Here is a 26,231-nt window from a genome sequence, read left to right as displayed (position 1 = left end):
ACGCTTTCGTCCACCGGAAGTTTAGAGTTTTAAGATGGCGCTGGACGGAATGGACCATCATGTAAGTGATTTTTTTTTTGTTGCCCTTAATTTATTATGATTTGTTCACACTTGTGGGAATGTTGTAGATACGACATTGAATAGAGACACTTAACAATGTGTTCTGTGAAGTTGGTACTTGTCAGAAGTTGATGTAACCGTTTTGAAGAGACCAAAACAGTTGTCAAAATAGAGAATCCTGACGGTTTGCTGTCTCATTGTAAACTAGCTAGCTAACGTTAGCTAATCTAATTAATCGTTTGCTTCAGTAACATTCCTTATATTTGTGGCTGTAAATAACTCAGGATAAGTTAAGTAAAATTAACACAAGTATTGCTAACTAGCTATTACGCCTAACGTGCTTCTTTAGTAAAGATACTTTTAAATATTTTACGTTTTGTAGCTAGCTGACGTTAGCTGCGTGTATTAACCATGTCAGTTAACTGTAGTAAATATTTTGCTGGCTATATTTCCAAGAGGAGTATTTGAAAAATGTTAGGTTAGTTTCGGGTTTTGCTATATAATTAGGCCTGTACAGCTAGCTACAACGTTAGCCACCATGATGTTAGCTGATTAGCCAGCAAGCTAACGTTAGCTAGCTACGTTGTTTACTTGACAACAAAGATCCCACTGTTAATGCATGTCTGTTTTGCAGATGGAGATGGAGGACAGTAAAGGTGGTTCTGGTCTCCGGCAATACTACCTGTCTAAAATAGAAGAGTTACAGGTAAGCAAACACAGATTCTCATTAAATTGACTGTTCGCTACACGTTGTCTATTGACTCCATTGTGACACTGCTAATATCCTGGTATCTGGTCTTTCTGCTTCCAGTTGACAGTGAATGACAAAAGTCAGAATCTCAGACGTCTACAGGCTCAGAGGAATGAACTCAATGCAAAAGGTAGGAATGATTGTTAGCTATCCAGCACTTTTTAATTGAAAAAAAGAACAGCTGAACTTCTTCAAACAGTGTAACTAGCTAGTACTTAATTGTAGCAGTAATTGTGTGGCTTATAAAATGGAAATGTTCTCGGACTAAGTAAATTGATTGTACTCAAACAAAACATGCACTTTATGAATTGGCAGTCATTGTTCAAATCTATTTGCTTTGTCCCTAGTGCGTCTCCTTCGTGAGGAGCTGCAGTTGCTACAGGAGCAAGGTTCATATGTTGGAGAGGTGGTGAGGGCCATGGACAAAAAGAAAGTGCTGGTCAAGGTAGAGTAGCCTTGTTTTGCTGAAATGTAGACGTAACAAACTTTTACGGTGGTATGCTGTAGCTGCATCTAGATGACACTGACAGTCTACTACTGTACCTACTTAATTGTCTCCAGGTCCATCCAGAGGGGAAATTTGTGGTGGATGTGGATAAGAACATTGACATCAATGATGTAAGTATGGACACGTTGTTGATATTTGACCCCAATGTGATGAGAACTTAATGTTTATGTATAAAGGTACATGTACATCTGTGTACGTACAGATTAGTAACACACAACCAATAATTTAACTATAATATTTGTTTTTGTCAAATTGGTTTGAGTGTTAAGGGAACAAAATTCAGTTGAAAAACAAATATCCCCACCCAATTCAGGTGGCTGGACAGAAAGAAAAGACTTGGAAACACAACTGAAATTAAGAATAAATGCAACAAACTTCCTCATAATTCAGGACTGTATCACACTGATTTACCCCGCTGACCATTCCTACCAGGTGACTCCAAATTGCCGTGTTGCGCTGCGCAACGACAGCTACACCCTGCACAAGATCCTGCCCAACAAGGTGGACCCGCTGGTCTCGCTCATGATGGTGGAGAAGGTACCTGACTCCACCTACGAGATGATTGGTGGCCTGGACAAGCAGATCAAGGAGATCAAGGAAGTGATCGAGCTGCCAGTCAAGCACCCAGAGCTCTTCGAGGCTCTCGGCATTGCACAGCCCAAGGTGGGTGGCCCAAAAGGGAAAAGCCCTTTATTGGGTTATTGGTTAATTCACAGGTCATATCAACTGTATATGTTACCCAGTACGCATTATGAGCTTTGAAGGTAAACTCAAACAATTGCTTTTTGCGTTTGAGTTGACCTTGTACTGTCTTAAAGGACACAACACTCCCAAAATCAAATGTTTTTCAGACTTTTTCATATTGTGTTGGGGTTGTCCTAAGGTCTTGTTCTGTCAATGCCCCACAGCATTTATCACATACTAAAATAACCTCAGCAGTCTTGATTCCCAGAAGGAACAGAAAAAAGTGACACCAGCTAATTCTAACACAATTATACTAAAATACATCATGACGTTTGAGATGCACTCTGTCGTGTTTTGGGATGTCTAGCCTCCCTTGTGTGTCTCACCACCAGGGCGTGCTGCTGTACGGACCCCCAGGCACAGGGAAGACCCTGCTGGCCAGAGCCGTGGCCCACCACACCGACTGCACCTTTATCAGGGTTTCTGGCTCGGAGCTGGTGCAGAAGTTTATTGGGGAGGGTGAGTCATCAACGATCAGTCAGCCATTTTGGTAACCATTCGACAGGGTTCCCAAGTGTCTAGTAATTACGTATGTCAGGGGATTTCCAGAATCAGGGAGATTTTGCTGCTTCTGTTCTCCAAATAGCTGCTGTTTAGCCAGCTCCAGCACGTTTAAGCCCATTTCAGTCCATTTTCATGGAGCACTGAGTGATAGTAGGCTAAATGTTTCTCACAATGCAATTGGTGAAATGGAAGCTGTTATTTGTTTTTCACTTACATCACACTGCTGGCTATAACGCTGCTTTGTCTTCCCCATCCCAGGTGCCCGCATGGTGCGCGAGCTGTTCGTCATGGCCCGTGAGCATGCGCCCTCTATCATCTTCATGGACGAGATTGACTCGATCGGCTCGTCACGTCTGGAGGGGGGCAGCGGGGGCGACAGCGAGGTGCAGAGGACCATGCTGGAGCTGCTGAACCAGCTGGATGGCTTCGAGGCCACCAAGAACATCAAAGTGGGTGACACGTACATACACACAGATACATCACTGTCGTCATATGCTTTATAATGTGGCCTAATCTACAATAACACTATCACTCTATACAACACCACACCCTCTCTGCACCTTTACTTAATGTGTATGCTATTCCTCTGCTCTAACACTTGACACCGCTGATTGATTTCTGTCACTCTCCTGTTGGTACTGTCTGACAACACTTTCTTTTTAATCACACTATAGCTACTTTATTGTCCTCTACTCACTGTCCTCCCACCCACTAACCCTCTGCAACCTATCAATCTGTATTTGCATGTTCTCTGTGATGCTATAAACAGACAGAACCAGTATTTTTTTTAATGATGATGATTATATAGAAATGGGCAATAAATGCAGATAAAGAATATATTTAATCTCTAAATAAGAAAGAAAATAGTAAGAGTAGTATACAGGGATGCAAACTCATACTTTTACGGCTATATTCACTGTGTTGATTTCAGAATAGGGGTCAGCCAATGAGCTAAATAAGAGGGGCACAAAAAATCTTCTCCCTGTGTGATCACTAACGTTACCTTCTCTAGCGGCTGTGTCATCGCACACTCCACGTAACAATCTTTGTTCCTGACATGGCAATTTGCAATGCAATTTGAGATAAGCAACCTGTGTTCGAAGTCACGCTTCGGTTATAGTTGATCAGAAGCACATTATAGTTGCATCTATGTTTCAGTAGCGCAAATTATTACACACCCCGTTATTAACGTTAGCTATGTTGGCAAGCTAACATTACCACCCGCCGATGAATACTGGTGTATGTTTCTCATATCAAATTTGCGTCCTACAAATAGAATATCAGTTCAGAGCGTGATGTCACATACTGTATGTTGTGGACATGTTATAGTCAAGGTAGTGCCACTTACTACTTATTGCATGGTGCCCTCACCTAACATGGACAGACTAAAACAAGTCTTCACTCAACATCCATGACAGTTATGTCACGTCAATCTTAACATCAACACTGAAGGTGCTAGTCAATATACTCTAGGGAAGGGGAGAGAACACGTAACGTGACCTTTCAAAAGAGACGGGTCAGGGATGTCTGGTCACACCATCACTTGTCCTATTGAGCAATTTATTTTTGTTTTGTATTTTTCCTGTTCAAATGAATACAACTTGAATAACCGAAACACACAGGCAGTCAGAGATGCTGCGTGTTTCTTCATTGTCAGCCTGACTAAGACCTTTGAATAGTGCTGAGCGACTAACTGAAATGTTGGTTATTTTTACACATCTAATTGACCGATGTCAGTTCAATTATTTGAATTCCATTTCGTAGAAAGAAAAATCTGTGAGCTCAATGCGCAGTTTTCTCTAGGAATAAATCCGATCAGGCCCGAACTGTGCGACGTAAACTGAACAAAAATATACTGAGGGACAGTTAGCGTAAGGAAATCAATTGAAGTAAATAAATTACGCCCTAATCTATGGATTTCACATGACTGGGAATACAGATATGCGTCTGGTCACAGATACCTTAGGGTAGAGGCGTAGATCAGAAAACCAGTCGGTATCTGGTGTGACCATTTGCCTCATGCAGCGTGACACATCTCCTTCGCATGAAGTTGATTGTGTAATGTTGTCCCACTCCTCTTCAATGGCTGTGCGAAGTTGCTGTATATTGGTGTGAACTGGACCACGCTGTTGTATATGTCGATCCAGAGCATCCCAAACAGGCTCAATGGGTAACATGTCTGCTGAGTATGCAGGCCATGGAAGAACTGGGACATTTTAAGCTTCCAGGAATTGTGTACAGCCATAGGGCCATGCATTATCACACTGAGACGTGAGGTGATGGCGGCAGATGAATGGCACGACAATTGGCCTCAGGATCTCGTCATGGTAACTGTGCATCCCGCAGGTGAAGAAGCTGGATGTGGAGGTCCTGGACTGGCTTGTTTGCGCGTGGTTGTGATTCTCTAAAACAACGTTAGTGGTGGCTTATGGTAGAGAAATGAACATACAATTCTCTGGCAACAGCTCTGGTGAACATTGCTACAGTCAGCATGCCAATTGTTGTGCATTTGTTTGGTAACAGCAGAGAATCCCCTCCTGGATCAAGAGCTCTGCTGGCTAATATTAGTTTTGTGCGTGCGGCAAACTGTGAAGACCTTTTTATTTTTTTTACTGTACTTTTATACTTGTAAAAAAATTTAAGTAGAGTAAAGAAGCTGTGCAAACATTTTGTACAGCTTCAATGCGCTTGTTAGAATTTAGTTATTATTCTCTGAGGATTCCTTTGTACTTGTTAGCATTCTGGTAAGTTATGTTTTTGTGGGCTTTGAGTATTAGTACTTTTTAAATAATAAACTTGTGCACTAGGTAATAAAAGCAGATCGTGTTCATCATTTCTCCCGCTAGATAATTTTTCATTATGAAGCTTACCGGTACTATATATTTTCTTAAGAGGTTTGAGCCAGCCATGTGTGTTTGTTTACAAAGACGCACAAAAAGCAAAATGGAAGCTTTGTGAGGTGAGTTCGCTCGGCAGTGCAACTTAAGTGAGGTGATCAAGTTACACTTGTATGAAATTCACTGTTTGCCAGCAATATATCTTAGAACTATTAATTTAACCATCTAAGATGTGCCAAATCAATTCTCCCCAGCTTGGTTTTGCTAATATTAGCTAAGTGGTTTGCAAGATCAAGCATCTTCGTAACAGCAGCAGAGACGATCCCCTCCTGAATTAGCGTTTACCTGGCATCTGCTATGAGAATTCCTTAGTACGCTATATATACAGAAGTATGTTGCCATACCTTCAAATTAGTGGATTTGGCTATTTCGGCCACACCCGTTGTTGACAGGTGTATAAAATCGAGCACACCGCCATGGAATCACCGTAGACAAACATTGGCATTAGAATGGCCTTACTGAAGATCCCAGTGACTTTCAATGTGGCACCGTCATAGGATGCCACCTTTCCAACTAGTCAGTTCATAAAATTTCTGCTCTGCTAGACCTGCAACGTCAGCACAATAACTGTTCGTCGTGAGCTTCATGAAATGGGTTTCCATGGCCGAGCAGCCGCACATAAGCCTAAGATCATCATGCGCAATGCCAAGCATCTGCTGGAGTGGTGTAAAGCTCGCCGCCATTGGACTCTGGAGCAGTGGAAAAGCGTTCTCTGGGGTGATTAATCACATTTCACCATTTGGCATTCCGATGGATAAATATGGGTTTGTCAGATGCCAGGAGAACATTATCTGTCCCAATGCATAGTGCCAACTAAAATTTGGAGGAAGGACAATGGTCTGGGGCTGTTTTTCATCACTGGAAATCTTAATGCTACAGCATTTTAGACGATTCTGTGCTTTCAACTTTGTGGCAACAGTTCGGGGAAGGCCCTTACCTGTTTCCCCATCGAACACCTTGGGATGAATTGGAACGCCGACTGCAAGCCAAGCCTAATCTCTCAACATCAGTGCCCGACCTCACCAATGCTCTTGTGGCCGAATGGAAGCAAGTCCCTGCAGCAATGTTCCAACATCTAGTGGAAAGACTTCCCAGAAGAGTGGAGGCTGTTATAGCAGTAAAGCTGGACCAACTCCATATTAATGCCCATGATTTTGGAATGAGATGTTTGACCAGCAGGTGTACACATACTTTTGGTCATGTTGTGTACTTGTTAGAGTTTTGTCATTCTGGTAAGTTACTTTTTTTTTGTCTTTTAAAAATAGCGCCCCTTGTGCACTACCGGTAATACCTGTATATCCTGGGATGGCCCATGCACGGTATGAATGTATTGAAATCTGGATACCGCCCAACCATACTTTTGAAGAGGTTGGAGCAATAAATAACATGTTCTCACGGGCCACTGTGTTTTTACCTCTTCTGAGGCTGCTGACGCACATCTATCTGGGGCAGATAGACGGGGGAGACGTTGAGCGTGAGACACTGGTTGCAGCCAGCTGGTTGCAGGTAAAGGCCTCCCACAGGCGCTACTTGATCCTGCGCCTCGGACCCGTCTGTGGGGTCCCTCTCTAGGGCGCTGGAGGGTGGGGGTGGACCATATATGTACAGTACCAGTCTAAAGTTTGGACACCCACTCATTCAAGGGTCTATTTGTACTATTTTCTATATCGTAGAACTATGAAATGAAACATGGAATCATGTAGTAACCAAAAAAGTCCAAATATATTTGAGATTCTTCAAATAGCCAGCCTTTGCCTTGATGACAGCTTTGCACCACAATTCAATGCAAAGGGTGGCTACTTAGAATAATCTAAAATATATTTAGATTCAACACTTCTTTTTTTTGGTTACATGATTAAATATGTTTTGATTTCCTCACTGATCTACAATGTAGAAAATAGTAATATAAAGAAAAACCCTAGAATGAGTAGGTGTCCAAACTTTTGACTGGTACTGTATGTACGGAGAGAGTTGTCTAACACCACACGCTATGACAGTCAGACCCTTAACTCTAGCAAATGGAAAATAGTTTGAGGGGCTCTCTAATAGTACATTTGTAAAGTACGTTGACATGACTCTACCTCGGCCTTGAGGAGTCGTCCAGTTTGGTGAAGAACATGTTTGGAGCTGGCCCTGAGGACGCTCCATCTAGAGGAGCGCTCGCCCCTTCCCTCCCTCACCTTGTCGTCTCCCTGATCAAGAGCAGGTGCCCTCGGCCTGGTGACCATGGGCAATGTGGGACGCCTGGTCTCCACGCTGGGCCTCACAGTGGCAGTGGGGCCGAACTGTGTTTGTCACTGGTGTATTTTGACCTGGCAGACCAGTGGCGCAACAGTGGGGCTGACTTCACCCTCTCCACGCTGCTGCTGGAGGACCCAGTGGTGCTTTTGTTAACAGGAGCAAGTGAAGAGGGAAGAGATTCCTGGGAGGAAGTGGAGCAAAGCTCTACCTTCTTTCACACTGTTGCCTGGTCAGCTAGCAACGTTTCCCAAGGGAGAGGCTTGCGCCCTTCACAGTAGTCAACCTCATGCCTGGAGGAGCTACACTACTGAGGCAGTACTTCTCGTTGGTTCCTGAAGAATTTAAATGAAGCTGCTCTTAGATTTTAGGATAAATATTTAACTAATTTATATATATTTTTTTTATTGAAATTCCATCCATTTTGAAGGATACAAATTAAAATGTTACAAATCTATACAGACCCCTAAACTTTTTCTACGTTTTGTTACAGCCTTAATCTAACATTGATGAGGAAATATTTTTATTGAATAAATTTACACACAATACCCATAATGACAAAGTGAAAACAGGGTTTTTAGAAATGTTTCTAATGTATTCAAAATAAAAACAGTTGCCTTATTTACATAAGTATTCAGACCCTTTGCTATTAGACTTGAAATTGAGCTCAGATGCGTCCTGTTTCCATTGATCATCCTTGATGTTTCTACTACTTCATTGGAGTCCAACTGTGGTCAATTCAATTGATTGGACATGATTTGGAAAGGCACACATAAAAGGTCCTGCAGTTGCATGTCAGAGCAAAAAAAAAGTCATGATGTCGAAGGAATTGTCAGTCGACACAGGTCTGGGAATGGGTAACACAACATTTCTGTAGAATTGAAGGTCCCCAAGAACACAGTGGCCTCCATTCTTAAATGGAAGAAGTTCGGAACCACCAAGACTCTTTTTCTAGAGCTTTCCACCCAGCCAAACTGCTTAATTGGGGAACAATTGCCTTGGTCAGGGAGGTGACCAAGAACCTGTTAGTCACTGACAGGGCTTCAGGGTTTCTCTGCGGAGGTGGGAGAACCTCCCAGAAGGACAACCATCTCTGCAGCACTCCATCAGGCCTTTATGGTAGGGTGGCCAGACGGAAGGCACATGACAGCTTGCTTGGAGTTTACCAAACGACACCTAAAGGACTCCGACCATGAAACAAGATTCTTTGTTCTGATTAAATCAAGATTGAACTCTTTGCCCTGAATGCCAAGCCTCATGTCTGAAGGAAATCTGGCACTATCCCTATGGTGAAGCGTGGTGGTGGCGGCATCATGCCGTGGGGATTTTCTTTAGTCAGGATCGAGGCAAATATGAACGGAGATCCTTGATGAAAACCTGCTCCAGAGCGCTCAAGGCCTCTGACTGGTGCGACGTTCACTCTCCGTCAGGATAACAATCCTAAGCACAGAGCCAAGACATCGCAGGAGTGGCTTCGAATGTCCTTGAGTGGCCCGGCCAGAGCCAGGACTTGAACCCGATCGAGCATCTCTGGAGAGCTGAAAATTAGCTGTGCAGCGACGCTCCCTATCCAACCTGACAGAGCTTGAGAGAATCTGCAGAGAAGAATGAAAGAAGAAAGAAACTCCCCAAATACAGGTGTGCTAATCTTGTAGCCTCATACCCAAGAAGACTCTAGGCTGCAATCTCTGCCAAAAGTGCTTCAACGAAGTAAACCATGTCTCTAAACCCTTATCAGTGCCTGCCACGGGATTGCCTTTCATTTACTAAATACATTCCACCTACAGATAACCATTAACTTCTGGTGTAGAAACTAGACTGGTACTCAATATTCCAATTGGATACCTGATAATTAACAATATTTCAAGTTTAGAACTCATCACTCTGGTACAATACTCATCACATCTCATACTTGTCTCTATTTTTCTGCTGCTTTGAATGATGCCCAAGTCCACATTGACTGCTAGCCAGTTACATTGCTATATATTGTTTTCACTATGTACCTGGATTTCAAAGGTTTCCATTTCTCTAAAAAACCTCTATAAACAAAATGCACAAACTTGCACAATTGTAAATGCATGGCTACTCGACTATAGTAATCAGTCATTGTGATTGAATTAACTAGCCTTTTTTTGTTGTCTAATTCTGTTCGATTTATAGAACACATTTTTGGTCTAGAGTAGCTGGGAATCATTTCTGTGTTCAGGCTTGTTAATTCCCTAAACCCTTTCTGTCCAATGTTCTTGCAATTTACAACCTACTTTTCTAACACTGCAATATATTTTCTCCCCTTTATGCAAAGTAATGTATTGAACATGTTTTTAAAGGTGATCACATAGGGTTAGCCTAACAGGCTAACATATAGAAAAGTGCAAACCAAAGAAGCCTTTATGGAAAAGGCTGAATATGACTAAAAGGACTAATACTGTGTGTTTGTTGTGTTTGTGCTTTCTCAGGTCATCATGGCCACCAACCGTATTGACATCCTGGACTCTGCCCTGCTCCGACCCGGCCGCATCGACAGGAAAATAGAGTTCCCTCCTCCCAATGAAGAGGTCGGTACTGTTCCAACATATATTTTTTTGCCCCTCGAATATTATGATAAAACAAGTAAAAACCTGCCTTTGGGCTGGGATTCTATTCGATCATGCTTGTCAGCTATGCACCTTTTTTAAAGGAAATGTTTGTGAACCTCGAAGGTAAACGCTGCATATGTCGTGTCAATCAGAAATGACCTTTAAATGGCGTGTGATATAACGCAGATTCTTTGCTCATCGGTAAAAAATCGATAGTTACATATCAGGATATAATTTAAGATATCTTATGGTTTTGAAAATAGTGCAATATTATTTTCACTCTAGTTGGCTGTACCTGCACCGAAACGCCAGTATTTGTCCTTCATGGTTGTTCTCATCTTTATTTAAATCAGGAGGCAATTTGTTTTCAGCTATTTTACTTCCATTGCTGTTCAAAACTCGTTTCTTCATGGCTCTTGTACCTCTGCAGTAGACATATTGTGAGCAATATGTTTGGTACTTTGAATCGCAAAATCCGTATCTAATCACAATACATAACATATAGTGAGATCCCTTGCATTTTCCGGCCCCTCATCAGAAATACAAAGTGCTGTATTCTGGCACCATTTTTTATTATTTGTAAATATTTTAAAATAAAGGATTTATACCATTGAATCTAGTCCAGCATCCTCACTCTCTCCTCACGCTCTGAAATGTGTTTGCGTTGACACTCGTTCCGTTTCATGTGAGCAGCTTGCTGCTACAGTGTCGTAATTCTGGCGTTGTCCAATTTTATTTCTGCTCCTCAGGCTCGTTTGGACATCCTGAAGATCCACTCAAGGAAGATGAACCTGACGCGTGGTATTAACCTAAGGAAGATTGCAGAGCTGATGCCAGGAGCCTCCGGGGCTGAGGTTAAGGTGAGAGACACGGTTTGGCATGTGCCAACCATATGAAGGCTACCACAGGTCTGAGACACTTTGGAATGGGGTTCAGAGTATGAGGGCCAGTAGGGAAGTATTTTAGCCTCTACCCCTTAGAGCTGTGGTTCTCACTTTTTAGCCTGCTACCCCCCAAAAGGGAGTGGTTCGAAGCTCGAGACCCTTCACGCAAACCCTGCGCCAATGAAGCCTGTCATTACATGCATAAACGGTGCCGCATTTACAGAAAGTAAATTTTCCTCATCAATCTACACACAATACCTCATAAAAACAAAGCGAACATTTAAAAAAAAAAAAAAGTTTGCACATTTATTGAAAATAGATGTCTTAATTACATAAGTATTCAGCCCCTTTGCTATAATATTCTAAATTGAGCTCAGGTGCATCCTGTTTCCATTGATCATCCTTGATGTTTCTACAACTTGATTGGAGTCCACTTGATTTGGAAAGGCACACACCTGTCTATGTAAGGTCCCACAGTTGACAGTGCAGGCCAGAGCAAAAACCAAGCCATGAGGTCGAAGGAATTGACCGTAGCGCTCCGAGACTGGATTGTGTCGAGGAACAGATCTGGGGGAGAGTACCAAAACATTTCTGCAGCTTTAAAGGTCCCCAAGAACACAATGGCCTCCGTCATTCTTAAATGGAAGAAGTTTGGAACCAAAATTCAAAAGGCACTCGCACATCCGAGCAAACTTTTTGCAGGTGCACTTGATTTAAAAAAATCTGAGTTATGTTCAGTAGTTCTAAAACATGTGATTGTGCAGAGCACCACATCAATTTACAGAAATACTCATAATAAACATTGAAGATACGACTATTATACATGGAACTTTAGATAAACTTCTCCTTAATGCAACCGCTATGTCAGATTTCAGAACTTTATGGAGAAAGCAAACCATGCAATAATCTGAGAACAGCCTTTAGACAACAAAGCAGCCAAAAAGATACCCGTCATATTGGGTAGTCAACATTACTCAGAAATAGCATTTTAAATATTCACTTACCTTAGACTATCTTCATCAGAATGCACTCGCAGGAATCCCAGTTCCACCATAAATGTTCGAGAATGTCCATCAGTTATGTCCAAATATCTTCTTTTGTTAGGGCGTTTGGTAAACAAATCCAAAAGCGCGTTCAGGTCGCGCTGAACGTCGGATGAAAAGTTCAAAACGTTCCGTTACAGCCCGTAGAAATATGCCAAACTAAGTATGGAGTCAATCTTTAGGATTTTTTTAACATCATTAATGTTCCAACCGGACAATTCCTTTGTCTGTACAAATGAAGTGGAACGTATCTACCTTTCACGTGAGCGCGCCAGACAGAGGCTGTGGCACTCTGCCAGACCACTCACTCAAAGAGCCCTTATGACCCCCTCCTTTAGAGAAGAAACCTCAAAACGGGTTCTAAATACTGTTGACATCTAGTGGAATCCTTGGGAAGTGCAACATAACTAATATCACCCTGTATCTTCAATGGGGGCTGAGTTGGAAAAACTACTTTTCCACTTCCTGGTTGGATTTTTTTTCTCAGGTATTTGCCTGCCATATGAGTTCTATTATACTCAGACATCATTCAAACAGTTTTAGAAACTTCAGTGTTTTCTATCCAATAATAATATGGATATATTAGCATCTGGGACAGCGTAGGAGGCAGTTCACTCTGGGCACGCTATTCATCCAAAGGTGAAAATGCTGCCCCCTATCCCAAAAAGGTTACGCTAACAATGTAGACCTATGCTTTTTGCAATTATCTTTAATTCAAGGCATACCCTCTCATACACTTCCATTTGAGTCTTGGTTTTAGCTTAATAACCTAATAGCCCGGTTACTGAGGATGCATCAACATTGTAATTACTCCACAATACTAACAAATGGCAGAGTGAAAATATGTAAACTTGTACAGAATAAAAATATTCCAGAACATGCATCGTGTTTGCACTAAGGCACTAAAGTAATGCTGCAAAAATTGTGGCAAAGAAACTGACTTTTTCTCCCGAATATAATGTTTTGTTTTGGGCAAATCAAACACGACAGAGTACAATTCATATATTCAAGATTGGTGGTGGCTGCATCATGTTAGGGGTATACTTACCATCGGCAAGGACTAGGGAGTCTATTTAGGATAAAAATAAATGGAATAGAGCTAAGCACAGGCATTATCCCAGAGGAAAACCTGTCCACTCTCCACCAGACACTAGGAGACAAATTCACCTCTCAGCAGGACAATAACCTAAAAGGCCAAATATACATTGGAGTTGCTTACCAAGACAACATTGAATGTTCCTGAGTGGCCGCGTTAGTTTTAACTCGTCGGATGGAAATCTATTGCAAGCAGTGGTGATTTAGCATGTAAGTCTTGGTGGGGCAAAAGAAAAGTAATGCCAGCTAGCAAAGCCACGACACACAATACTAAACAATACATTAGTTGCACTATAAGAGTGACAAACTGTGCCCATAAACTGTTAGGGCCTACATAAAACTGTCCCAACGTCTTACCACTGCTTCGCCTGGCTATCAGTGGCGCCTTGTCTGGCAGGCCTCATTTACTGCCTTTAAAAAAAATAACATGGCTGACTTGTGGCAACAAATGTGGTTTCTAATGACAATTGAGATGTACAAGCTAAGGCATATGGGGACAAAAGGAGGCAATCGGTAATTTCAGTTAAGACCATGATCGAGCTAGGACGGAAGTAACGTTAGTCAATAACTTTGTTTAGCACCCTTTGAAATGTACAGCGACCGAATTCAGAAAAACGTTCTTGGTGTTCTCCCTGTACACCAAGTCAGAACCCTAGGATAATTAATGGGGGCATATCAGCAGACACTGAAAGCTCTTAGAATATTTGATTACATTTCCTTAAAATGGGTTATAGGCTACAGTAGAACAGTAGGTGAAATTAAGAGGGGTAAGTAAGACCAAATTATTAAGGTGAGGGAAATGGGCTATTAACATCTTACTACACTTGGTATTACTTTCTTAGCTACAGTATACATATCTCCCTGGCATATTACATTTATGAAGCAGCATACGATACATTTTGGACTCACATTATTCATCCTGTGCTCACTTGAACAGAAAGGTGGCGTGGCGGTCCTCTGAGTTAAGTTTTTTTGACCGTGGCACAAATCATGCTTCATGGACAGCATGGCTAAAGTTTAATATTTTTTACTTGGAAAAGAGACCCTTAATCCCAGATTTGGGACCAGACAGCCACTGTCTGATTCCTTCTAAGCCATTCGTTGACCTTGTGATTTCCAACTTGTTGTGAAAAGTTTATGGCCAATGAGCACCGATATGTTTTATCTATCATTTCTCCATTATTTCTATTAATTTGACAATAATTAAAAAGGATTTGCCAGTAGATTGTAAACTTGATTCATGACTGTTAGCTAAGATTGTGAAAGTATGATGTTGACATGATCAGTCCATTCAAAGCTGCTGTACATATAACGTGATTTTCCATCATTGTCTGACCAATGACATTGAGCCTTCTTGGATGGGCACTTCTATGGCAGCACCCGAAGGGATAAAATGTTTCTCTTACACTTGGCAGTGGTGCAAAGTCCCCATGAGTGAAAGAACACTGAGCCAATCACGGCGCAACACTCTGTATTTTCTGCTGGCTTGCCCCACCACCCCAGAAAGCACCGAGCTATGCTAAAACACCTGCATTTTGAAACACCCTTACTCAGTAAAACAAAAAAGAGACACCATGTGACTTTATTAACTCAATTATATACAGTGCCTTGCGAAAGTATTCGGCCCCCTTGAACTTTGCGACCTTTTGCCACATTTCAGGCTTCAAACATAAAGATATAAAACTGTATTTTTTTGTGAAGAATCAACAAGTGGGACACAATCATGAAGTGGAACGACATTTATTGGATATTTCAAACCTTTTTAACAAATCAAAAACTTAAAAATTGGGCGTGTAAAATTATTCAGCCCCTTTACTTTCAGTGCAGCAAACTCTCTCCAGAAGTTCAGTGAGGATCTCTGAATGATCCAATGTTGACCTAAATGACTAATGATGATAAATACAATCCACCTGTGTGTAATCAAGTCTCCGTATAAATGCACCTGCACTGTGATAGTCTCAGAGGTCCGTTAAAAGCGCAGAGAGCATCATGAAGAACAAGGAACACACCAGGCAGGTCCGAGATACTGTTGTGAAGAAGTTTTAAAGCCGGATTTGGATACAAAAATATTTCCCAAGCTTTAAACATCCCAAGGAGCACTGTGCAAGCGATAATATTGAAATGGAAGGAGTATCAGACCACTGCAAATCTACCAAGACCTGGCCGTCCCTCTAAACTTTCAGCTCATACAAGGAGAAGACTGATCAGAGATGCAGCCAAGAGGCCCATGATCACTCTGGATGAACTGCAGAGATCTACGGCTGAGGTGGGAGAATCTGTCCATAGGACAACAATCAGTCGTATATTGCACAAATCTGGCCTTTATGGAAGAGTGGCAAGAAGAAAGCCATTTCTTAAAGATATCAATAAAAAGTGTTGTTTAAAGTTTGCCACAAGCCACCTGGGAGACACACCAAACATGTGGAAGAAGGTGCTCTGGTCAGATGAAACCAAAATTGAACTTTTTGGCAACAATGCAAAACGTTATGTTTGGCGTAAAAGCAACACAGCTGAACACATCATCCCCACTGTCAAACATGGTGGTGGCAGCATCATGGTTTGGGCCTGCTTTTCTTCAGCAGGGACAGGGAAGATGGTTAAACTTGATGGGGAGATGGATGGAGCCAAATACAGGACCATTCTGGAAGAAAACCTGATGGAGTCTGCAAAAGACCTGAGACTGGGACGGAGATTTGTCTTCCAACAAGACAATGATCCAAAACATAAAGCAAAATCTACAATGGAATGGTTCAAAAATAAACATATCCAGGTGTTAGAATGGCCAAGTCAAAGTCCAGACCTGAATCCAATCGAAAATCTGTGGAAAGAACTGAAAACTGCTGTTCACAAATGCTCTCCATCCAACCTCACTGAGCTCGAGCTGTTTTGCAAGGAGGAATGGGAAAAAATTTCAGTCTCTCGATGTGCAAAACTGATAGAGACATACCCCAAGTGATTTACAGCTGTAATCGCAGCAAAAGGTGGCGCTACAAAGTATTAACTTAAGGGGGCTGAATAATTTTGCACGCCCAATTTTTCAGTTTTTGATTTGTTAAAAAAGTTTGAAATATCCAATAAATGTCGTTCCACTTCATGATTGTGTCCCACTTGTTGTTGATTCTTCACAAAAAAATACAGTTTTATATCTTTATGTTTGAAGCCTGAAATGTGGCAAAAGGTCGCAAAGTTCAAGGGGGCCGAATACTTTCGCAAGGCACTGTATATGTGTGTGTATATACATATATTTCACCATGGTAAAACCTGTATGTGTGTTTCTGTTCCCTCTTACGTCTCAGGGTGTGTGCACAGAGTCCGGGATGTACGCCCTCAGGGAGAGGAGAGTGCACGTCAACCAGGAGGACTTTGAGATGGCTGTTGCCAAGGTTAGTCTTCTGTCCTGTTTGTCTCTCTCTCTCTGTCCATCACTCTCCAAGAGACAGTTTGTCTCGGTTTTACATTATTCCTCTTATTCCCACATTCCTAACATATCGTTACTAACTAGTGTTGATCAGAGATTAGGTGTACATTCTTATATCTATACTGTTGTCGTGTCTTTGGCTATGCCGGATTAAGTGATATGACATGCTATTCTATGAAATAGTTTCTCTAATTAATATTACCTGATTGAGCTAATCATGTAAATGTAATTAACTAGAGTCGGGGCACCACAAAATAATATTTATAGAGCTGTTATCTTCCCGAATAAACTCTTAAAGACCTAGTAATATTTTACATCAATAGCAGTCAATATTAATCGTCACCTTAATTCAGTCTCATCTGAAAGTTGTAAATTCTGCACAAACCCTGGCTAACAAGTTGAATCAGCAATACAAAATTGGGTTTAATTATTGATTTACTAAATACCTAACTAATCACAGAATTAAACATAATTAATGAACTTGATTACAAATTACGTCATAGGAAAACGTCCCTAGCGGGTGGAACAGATATGACAGCTGGTTACACAAAAGAAAAGGGTCTGGGTTTGAGTGAAAGAGTGGGAAGACTGATGAACAAAGGGCGAAGCTGTGCTATCGTAAATACAGTATCTTATGCATTCTAAATTACCGGCCATTTGGAAAAGGAAAATGCAATAAATATTTACTCTGAGCTGCGCTTCGGTAGGTTAGAGGTAGATGGAAGGCCGTGTTGCCCAACCGAGTCCTTTGTCCTTTGAAGAATGTCTCTGCTGGTAAATTGAATATGTTGTAGTAACGTCGTTGTGTGGTAGATGGGATACTCTGTCTGTTCCTTCCTAACCCTCGTTTGCAGCGGCTGTTGCTAACTCAGCGGCTAGGAGGTATCACTTCTGTAGTGAATAAGAGTTCAAAGTTCATACCATTCGCAACCAAAGCTCACGCTGATGTTGGCTTTGTTCTGTAGTTATTATCTGAACCATTCTGACATCGGAACGTTGTCCTCGGGAAGGAGGTTATATTGTCAAGGCTTTATATAGGAAGGGAGAGGAGAGCGTGTTTGAAACGTTTTATAGCCCATGTCCCTTCACAGGGGCGGGGCCATTGATTGAGCAGACCTTATGAAAACCCAAATCTCATGATTTAGAAGCTAAAATCACATTTCATCCCATCACAAATAATTTAATATTCAAACATTTAAATTGAACAACAATTCCATGTGAATCCGATAACTCTGTGTATACTTTCCACTGTAGAGTTTGTCATCTTATCATTGATGAGAATGTCTCAGATGACAACCGAACTGACATCATATTTGAACATCTTGACCATGTTTTGTTATAATCTCCACCCGGCACAGCCAGAAGAGGACTGGCCACCCCACATAGCCTGGTTCCTCTCTAGGTTTCTTCCTAGGTTTTGGCCTTTCTAGGGAGTTTTTCCTAGCCACCGTGCTTCTACACCTGCATTGCTTGCTGTTTGGGGTTTTAGGCTGGGTTTCTGTACAGCACTTTGAGATATCAGCTGATGTACGAAGGGCTATATAAATAAATTTGATTTGATATTCATTAAGTACCACCGCAAATGTTCAATTTGTCGGATTACCAGAGTATAGTTAATTTCCCCCCACCTACTGATGTTCCTAGAATCTCTGTTAACCAAGAGTTTTGCAAATGTAACATCAGTAGGGTAGAGGGAGGAAAAAGGGGGGAAGAGGCATTTATGACTGTCATAAACCTACCCCCAAGCCAACGTCATGACACTGTTCTCAGATCTGTGTGTCTTTCCAACTACTGTGGTCATTGTCATGCCAAAACTGACATGACAACTATATAGGAGTTGACTATACACTGCTCAAACAGATTTGGGTCAGACAAACTTACCATCTTGCCATTAAAATGGACAGTCAAATCCTTTTCCCCTTATCACTGATAATAAAATAATGTTATTTGTCACATGCTTACTTATGGGCCCTTTCCAACAATGCAAGAGAAAGAAAATTGAGAAATAATAGTAAATTAAAACGTGTAATATAAGTAATAGATACACAGAGTAACGATGACTTTGCTATGTACAAGGGTTAATAGTACCGCGTCGATGTTCAGGGGTAAGAGGTAATTGAGTTAGGCACACAATATATACAAAAGTATGTGCAAAGAGGTAGGCCACACAAGCGCACAGAACGGGACTGCTTAGTGCTGAAGCACGTAAAAATCGTCTGTCCTCAATTTGCACTACTGAGTTCCAAACGGCCTCTGGAAGCAAGGTCAGCACAAGAACTATTCGTCAGGAGTTTCATGTAATTGGTGCAGCCGCACAACAGCTTAAGATCACCATGTGCAATGCCAAGTGTCAGCTGGAGTGATGTAAAGCTCACCGCCATTTCGCTTTGGAGCAGTGGAAACGCGTTCTCTGGAGTGATGTATCACGCTTAACTATCAGGCAGTCCGACTGACGAATATGTGTTTGGTGGATGTCAGAAGAACGCTACCTGCCCCCAATGCATAGTGCCAACTAACATTTGGTGGAGGAGGAATGATGTTCTGGGACTGTTTCATGGTTCAGGCTAGACCCCTTAGTTCTAGTGAAGGGAGATCTAGATCTACATTCTAGATGATTCTGCGCTTCCAACTTTGGCAACTGTTTGGGCAAGGCCCTTTCCTGTTCCAACATCACAATGCCCCCGTGCCCAAAGCGAGGTCCATACAGAAAAGGTTTTGGTGTGGAAGAACTTGACTGGCCTGCACAGAGCCCTGACCTCAACTCCATCAAACACCTTTGGGATAAATTGGAATGACAACTGCGAGCCAAGCCTAATCGCCCAACATCTGTGCCCGACCTCACTACTGCTCTTGTGGCTGAATCGAAGCAAGTCCCCGCAGCAATTTTCCAACTACTAGTGGAAAGCCTTCCCAGTAGAGTGGAGGCTGTTATAGCAGCAAAGGGAGACCCACCCCCTATTAATGGCCATTATTTTGGAATGAGATGTTCGGCGAGCAGGTGTCCACATTATTTTGGTTATGTAGTGTATGTACAGTGCATTCGGGGAAAGTATTCCGAACCTTGACTTTTTCCTCATTCTGTTACGTTACAACCTTATTCTACCCCATAATGACAAAGCAAACACAGGTTTTTAGAAAATTTTGCAAAGTTATTAAAAATAATTCATTGAAATATTACATTTACATAAAGTTGAAGTCGGAAGTTTACATACACTTAGGTTGGAGTCATTAAAACTCGTTTTTCAACCACTCCACAAACTGTCGGTTAGGACATCTACTTTGTGCATACCACAAGTAATTTTTCCAACAATTGTTTACAGACAGATTATTTCACTTATCATTCACTGTATTACAATTCCAGTGGGTCAGAAGTTTACATACACTAAGTTGACTGTGCCTTCAAACAGCTTGGAAAATGCCAGAAAATAATGCCATGGCTTTAGAAGCTTTTGATAGGCTAATTGACATAATTTGAGTCAATTGGAAGTGTACAAGTGGATATATTTCAAGGCCTACCGTCAAACACCGTGCCTCTGCTTGACATCATGGGAAAATCAAAAGAAATCAGCCAAGACCTCATAAAAAACGTGTGAACCTCCAAGTCTGGTTCATCCTTGGGAGCAATTTCCAAATGCCTGAAAGTACCACATTTATATGTACAATAGTACACAAGCATAAACACCATGGGACCACGCATCCGTCATTCCGCTCAGGAAGGAGATGCGTTCTGTCTCCTACAGATGGTGCGAAAAGTGCAAATCAATTCCAGAACAACAGCAAGAAGCCACTGCTCCAAAACCGCCATTAAAAAAGCCACACTACGGTTTGCAATTGCACATGGGGACAAAGATCATACTTTTTGGATAAATGTCCTCTGGTCAGAGGAAACCCAAATAGAACTCTTTCGGCATAATGACCATTGTTATGTTTGGAAGAAAAAGGGGGAGGCTTGCAAGCCGTAGAACACCATCCCAACCGTGAAGCATGGGGTTGGCAGCATGTTGTGAGGGTGCTTTGCTGCAGGAGGGATTGGTGCACTTCACAAAATAGATGGCATCCTGAGGTAGGAAAATTATGTGGATATATTGAAGCAACATCTCAAGTCATCAGATAGCTTGGTCACAAATAGGTCTTCCAAATGGACAATGATCCCAAGCATACTTCCAAAGTTGTGGCAAAATGGCTTAAGGACAACAAAGTCAAGCTATTGGAGTGGCCATCACAAAGCCCTGACCTCAATCCTATAGAAAAGTTGTGGGCAGAACTGAAAAGGCGTGTGCGAGCAAGGAGGCCTACAAACCTCAGTTACGCCAGCTTTGTCAGGAGGAATGGGCCAAAAATCACCCAACTTATTGTGGGAAGCTTGTGGAAGGCTACCTGAAACAGCTGTATTTGGGGAGTTTCTCCATTTTTTGCACATCCTCTCAAACTCCGTCAGGTTGGATTTCAGGTCTCTCCAGTTATGTTCGATCAGGTTCAAGTCCGGGTTTTTGCTGGGCCACTCAAGGACATTGAAACTTGTCCCGAAACCACTCCTGTGTTGTCTTGGCTGTGTGCTTAGGGTCGTTGTCCTGTTGGAAGTTGATCCTTTGCCCCATTCTGAGGTCCTGAGCGCTCTGGAGCAGGTTTTCATCAAGGATCTCTCTGTACTTTGCTCCATTCATCTTCCCTTTGATCCTAACTAGTCTCCCAGTCCCTGCCGCAGAAAAACATCCCCACAGCATGATGCTGCCACCACCCTGCTTCACTGTAGGGATGGTGCCAGGTTTCCTCCAGATGTGATGCTTGGCATTCAGGCCAATGAGTATATTTGTTTCTCTCTTTTATTTAACCAGGTTGGCCAGTTGAGAACAAGTTCTGTTTTACAACACATAGAATTAACAAAAGTACAGTCAACACAATAGAAAATAAATACACAGTGTGTGCAAATGTAGTAAGGAGGTAAGGTAATAAATAGGCCATAGTAGCGATGCGATTACAATTTAACAAATTAACATGGTTGTGCAGATGATGAAAATGTGCAATTAGAAATACTGGCGTGCAAAAAGTATATACAAATGATATGGGGATGAGGTAGGTAGTTGGGTGGGCTATGTACAGCTTCAGCTGGTCTGATAATCTTGGTTTCATCAGACCAGAGAATCTTGTTTCTCATTGTCTGAATCTTTAGGTGCCTTTTGACAAACTCTAAGCGGGCTGTCATGTGCCTTTTACTGAGGAGTGGCTTCCATTTGACCACTTGACCATAAAGGCCTGATTTGGTGGAGTGCTACAGAGATGGTTGTCCTTCTGGAGGTTTCTCCCATCTACACAGATGAACTTTGGGTGACCTTTGGGTTCTTGGTCACCTCCCTGACCAAGGCCCTTCTCCCCCGATTGCTCAGTTTGGCTAGGCGGCCAGCTATAGGAAGAGCCTTGGTGGTTCCAAACATCTCAAGGATGATCAATGGAAACAGGACGCACCTGAGCTCAATTTCGAGTCTTATAGCAAAGGCTCTGAATACTTATGTAAATTTATTTGATGCATTTTATTTATAAATAATAATTTTTGCAAATAAAATATAAAACCAGTTTTCACTGTCATTATCGGTTGTTGTGTGTAGATTCAGGAAAAATATTAAATTCATTTTAGAATAAGGCTGTAACGTAACAAAATGTGGGAAAAGTAAAGCGGGCTGAATACATCCCGAATATATTACCAGTCAAAAGTTTGGACACCTACTCATTCAAGGATATTCTTTATTATTTTTACTATTTTCTTTTTGTGGAGTTATAGTGAAGACAAACTATGAAATGTCACATGGAATCATGTAGTAACCAAAAAAGTGTTGAACAAATTAAAATATATTTGAGATTCTTAGTAGTAGCCACTCTTTGCCTTGATGACAGCTTTGCAAACTCAACCAGCTTCATGAGGTAGTCACCTGGATTTTGTTTCAGTTAACAGTTGTGCCTTAAGTTAATTTGGGATTTATTTTGTTCTTAATGCGTTTGAGCCAATCAGTTGTGTTGTGACAAGGTAGGGGTGGTATACAGAAGATAGCCCTATTTGATAAAATACCAAGTCCATATTAGAACAGCTCAAATAAGCAAAGCGGTACAACAGTCCATCATTACTTTAAGACATGAAGGTCAGTCAATACGGAACATTTTAAAGAACTTTGAAAGTTTCTTCAACTGCAGTCGCATAAACCATCAAGCGCTATGATGAAACTGGCTCTCATGAGGACCGCCCCAGGAATGGAAGACCCAGAGTTACCTCTGCTGCAGAGGATAAGTTCATTAGAGTTACCTGCCTCAGAATTAAATGCTTCAGAGTTCAAGTAACAGACACATCTCAGCATCAACTTTCAGATGAGACTGCGTGACTCAGACCTTTATGGTCGAAATTTTGCAAAGAAGCCACTACTAAAGGACACCAATAAGAATAAACTTGCTTTGCCCAAGAAACACGTGCAGTTGACATTAGACCTGTAGACCTTTTTGTTCTGATGAGTCCAAATGTGAGATTTTTAGTTCCAATTGCTGTGTCTTTCTGAGAGACCTTGTCGTGCCCTCTTCATGACCGTGTTGGGATGTTTGGACCATGATAGATCATTAGTGATGTGGAAATGAGGAACTTGAAGCTCTCGACCTGCTCCATTACACCCCTGTCGATGTGAATGCGGGCGTGCTTAGCTCTCCGTTTCCTGTAGTCTACGATCAGTTCCGTTGTCTTGCCGACGTTGAGGGAGAGGTTGTTGTCCTGCCACCGCACTGCCTACCCTCACCACCTGGGGAGTCCCATCAGGTCCCAGAGTTCTTAGCTTAGTGATGAGCTTGCAGGGCATTATGGTGTTGAACGCTGAGCTGTAGTCAATGAACAGCATTCTCATGTAGTGTTCCTTTTGTCCAAGTAGGAAAGGGAAGTGTGGAGTGCAATAGGGATTGTGTTATTTGTGGATCTGTTGGGGGCAGTATGTGAATTGGAGTGTGTCTGGGATGATAGGGAGACATTCTCACCACATCAGGTAAATGATCACTGGCTAATGACCCCTATCCTTTGTGTCTTTCCAGGTGATGCAGAAGGACAGCGAGAAGAACATGTCCATTAAGAAACTCTGGAAGTAGAACTTTGGGGGGGGGTTTTGGACCCCAACGCAGATATTTACCCGCAAAGTCACATATGTATATTTTTCTTCTTTTGTTTAGGGTTGGTTTATAATTGTTACCTAGTTCATTCTAAAAAATAAATTGTCTCCCCACTGAGAAACAAGTCCCCCATTTTTTTTTGTATTCTGCTGTAGCCTGGTTCCTGATCTGTTGTGCTGTATACCTAAAAAGACCATAGGGGGTTGGCTAAACAGCACAAACCGATCTGGGATTAGGCTACCTCTCCTGAGTCTTGAATATGATAAGTATTGTGTAAATCAAGACCAGAGGGGTATACTACAAACAGGATCAATGAGTTGGCCAGATGACTTTGATAAACAACCAGTAACAGTACGTGGGTAAAATAACTGAGGAAGCCAAGCCAGTGAAAAAAGCCATATTATAACCTATGTTCTGATAATTGCGTTGTTTGCTCTATAACCCATTCGTTCATACGCCACCGTGATATTCAATAAGGCAAAGCCATCAAAAAGACAAGTCACACGGTGGCGGAATAAATTAAACTACACACACGTTTTTTTCCTCACAAAACCGGAGAGCAACACCTGTCCGTTGAAGTCCACAAAGCAAATATTGCATTCAACAATTTATATGACCTGCAACATGATCAAGCAAGTTAATGTTTTCGACTGTTTACTACATAAACTGATTTACCTCAAATCAGCACAAAGACGACAAGAGCTCTGCCTTTGCGATTCCAGCACCATTTTAACTTAAATGTAAAAATCACGTCAAGGCTATATATGCTTAGTTTAATAAACTGAAAAAATTAAGATATCAAAAACAATTTAGTTCAATCAATGTTGCTCTGTATTATGTGGCTGTCCATGGTATGTTTAAGTAAAAAAAAATATATATATGTATATATGTATGTGTGTGTGTGTGTGTATGTATATATGTATGTATATGTATGTATATATGTATGCCTGTACAGAGAATTAAGTCAACCACACGTCCAAAACCCCATCTCCATCCATGGTTTAGAAAGTTTGTCTGAAAATGTGTTTTTCTTAGGAAGTAATTTGTTTGGTCTGAAGCCAAATCCAAACTGGCCTCCCTTGGTGTTTTCCTGCACCAGATCAGCTCAACGCTGATTGGCTAATTATTACTTTTTTTTAATCAAGGGAGGCCAAATGCTTGCTGGCATCAGTCAAATGCTACAGCGGCAACATCTTATACTCTTTTTGTCCAGACAGCATCAGATACATGGGCTACACATACTGACAGAGGCAGTGTCTCCCTTGCTCAGATGATTTCTCCGGTGAGATTCAGCAACGTGCAAATTTAATTGTAGTATACCTTTTAAGGAAGGCCAAGTAAGCCCTGTTTATACCTGGTGCTAACATGTCTTGATTTTGCCCACATTTTTAGATGGGTATAGACAAGCTTTTCCTGACCACCAACCGGGGGTATCAGATCAGGTCTCTGCCAATAAACCTCAGAATTGGGCTGCCTGTGTATACACAGCCACCCTGAACCCAATTCTGATTTATTTTCATATCCACATTTTTCTAACTTTTGTGACCCATATCAGATTTAAGCTTTCACAGTGATGTAGCATCCAAAGTAACACACAGATGCAATGCTCATTTCCTGTCACCCTTCCTTGAAATTTGGCGGTATTTATGCTAATGGCAGGTCATGTAAAAAAAAATTAAAAAACACGTGAGAGCAAGAAAAATGAGTGTCCAGACTGAGGTCCCATATCCAATATCAGAATGGTATCAGGGATTAAGATCCACATATGGATATGATAATAAATCTGAACTCAAAAGACCAGATTCCATGTGGTGTTTTGCTGTTTAGCCATTAGGTAAAAGCTCAGATTGGCAAAACATCTAATTTGGGAGACATTTTAATACCATGTGTAGACGTGGGAAACCTTGAACAGAAACCCTATTAAAACCATGCACACTTTGTCCTGCCTGATCTTATCTACGTTCTGATTCTGATCATATTTTGTCAGATGCTAACATATGGAATTGTTGTAAGATGGACATACCGAGGATCATTTAGCTATTTGATTTGGGATTGTAAGACCCTTTAAAGGTTTCTCCCTTCACGGCCAGTGTGGGAGGAACTGGTGCAGCCGGCAAATTAAATACCACAGCAGAGGACTGCTGTGACTGTAGATCTGACAATAATCCTACAACTAAACAGAGAATGAGTATAAGGCCTAGATTCAATCAGATCAAGCGTTAACCGCCGACACCCGCATAGCTGATGTTTTGCCTGTGTCTGAGGTGTGACTGTGTTGGATCTGTCAAATCATCGGAAAGCAGCCGCTTTTGATCCTTGTCACGAAGACACACCCATCCTACTCGCGCTACAAGTTCAGAACGAGGAAGTGTGGGCTACACA

The 26,231-nt window shown here is 41.7% G+C and overlaps 1 protein-coding gene across 1 annotated transcript; it reads left to right on the top strand.

Moving 5' to 3' along the window:
* LOC139368248 (proteasome 26S subunit, ATPase 5) lies at positions 1-24,835 on the top strand. The gene is made up of 12 exons (XM_071106959.1): positions 1-61; positions 695-766; positions 872-941; positions 1,159-1,256; positions 1,373-1,429; positions 1,752-1,982; positions 2,396-2,522; positions 2,826-3,016; positions 10,159-10,257; positions 11,028-11,138; positions 16,597-16,683; positions 23,775-24,835. The coding sequence occupies exons 1-12, from the start codon at positions 35-37 to the stop codon at positions 23,826-23,828; spliced, it is 1,224 nt and encodes a 407-aa protein (XP_070963060.1). The 5' UTR covers positions 1-34; the 3' UTR covers positions 23,829-24,835.
* The last annotated feature ends 1,396 nt before the right edge of the window (positions 24,836-26,231 follow it).

The sequence above is a fragment of the Oncorhynchus clarkii genome, chromosome 16 (genome assembly GCF_045791955.1).
Source record: "Oncorhynchus clarkii lewisi isolate Uvic-CL-2024 chromosome 16, UVic_Ocla_1.0, whole genome shotgun sequence".
Classification (NCBI taxonomy): Eukaryota; Metazoa; Chordata; class Actinopteri; order Salmoniformes; family Salmonidae; genus Oncorhynchus; species Oncorhynchus clarkii.
The sequence above is the reverse complement of the archived record's forward strand: the minus strand, read 5'-3'. Positions and strand labels throughout refer to the sequence as shown.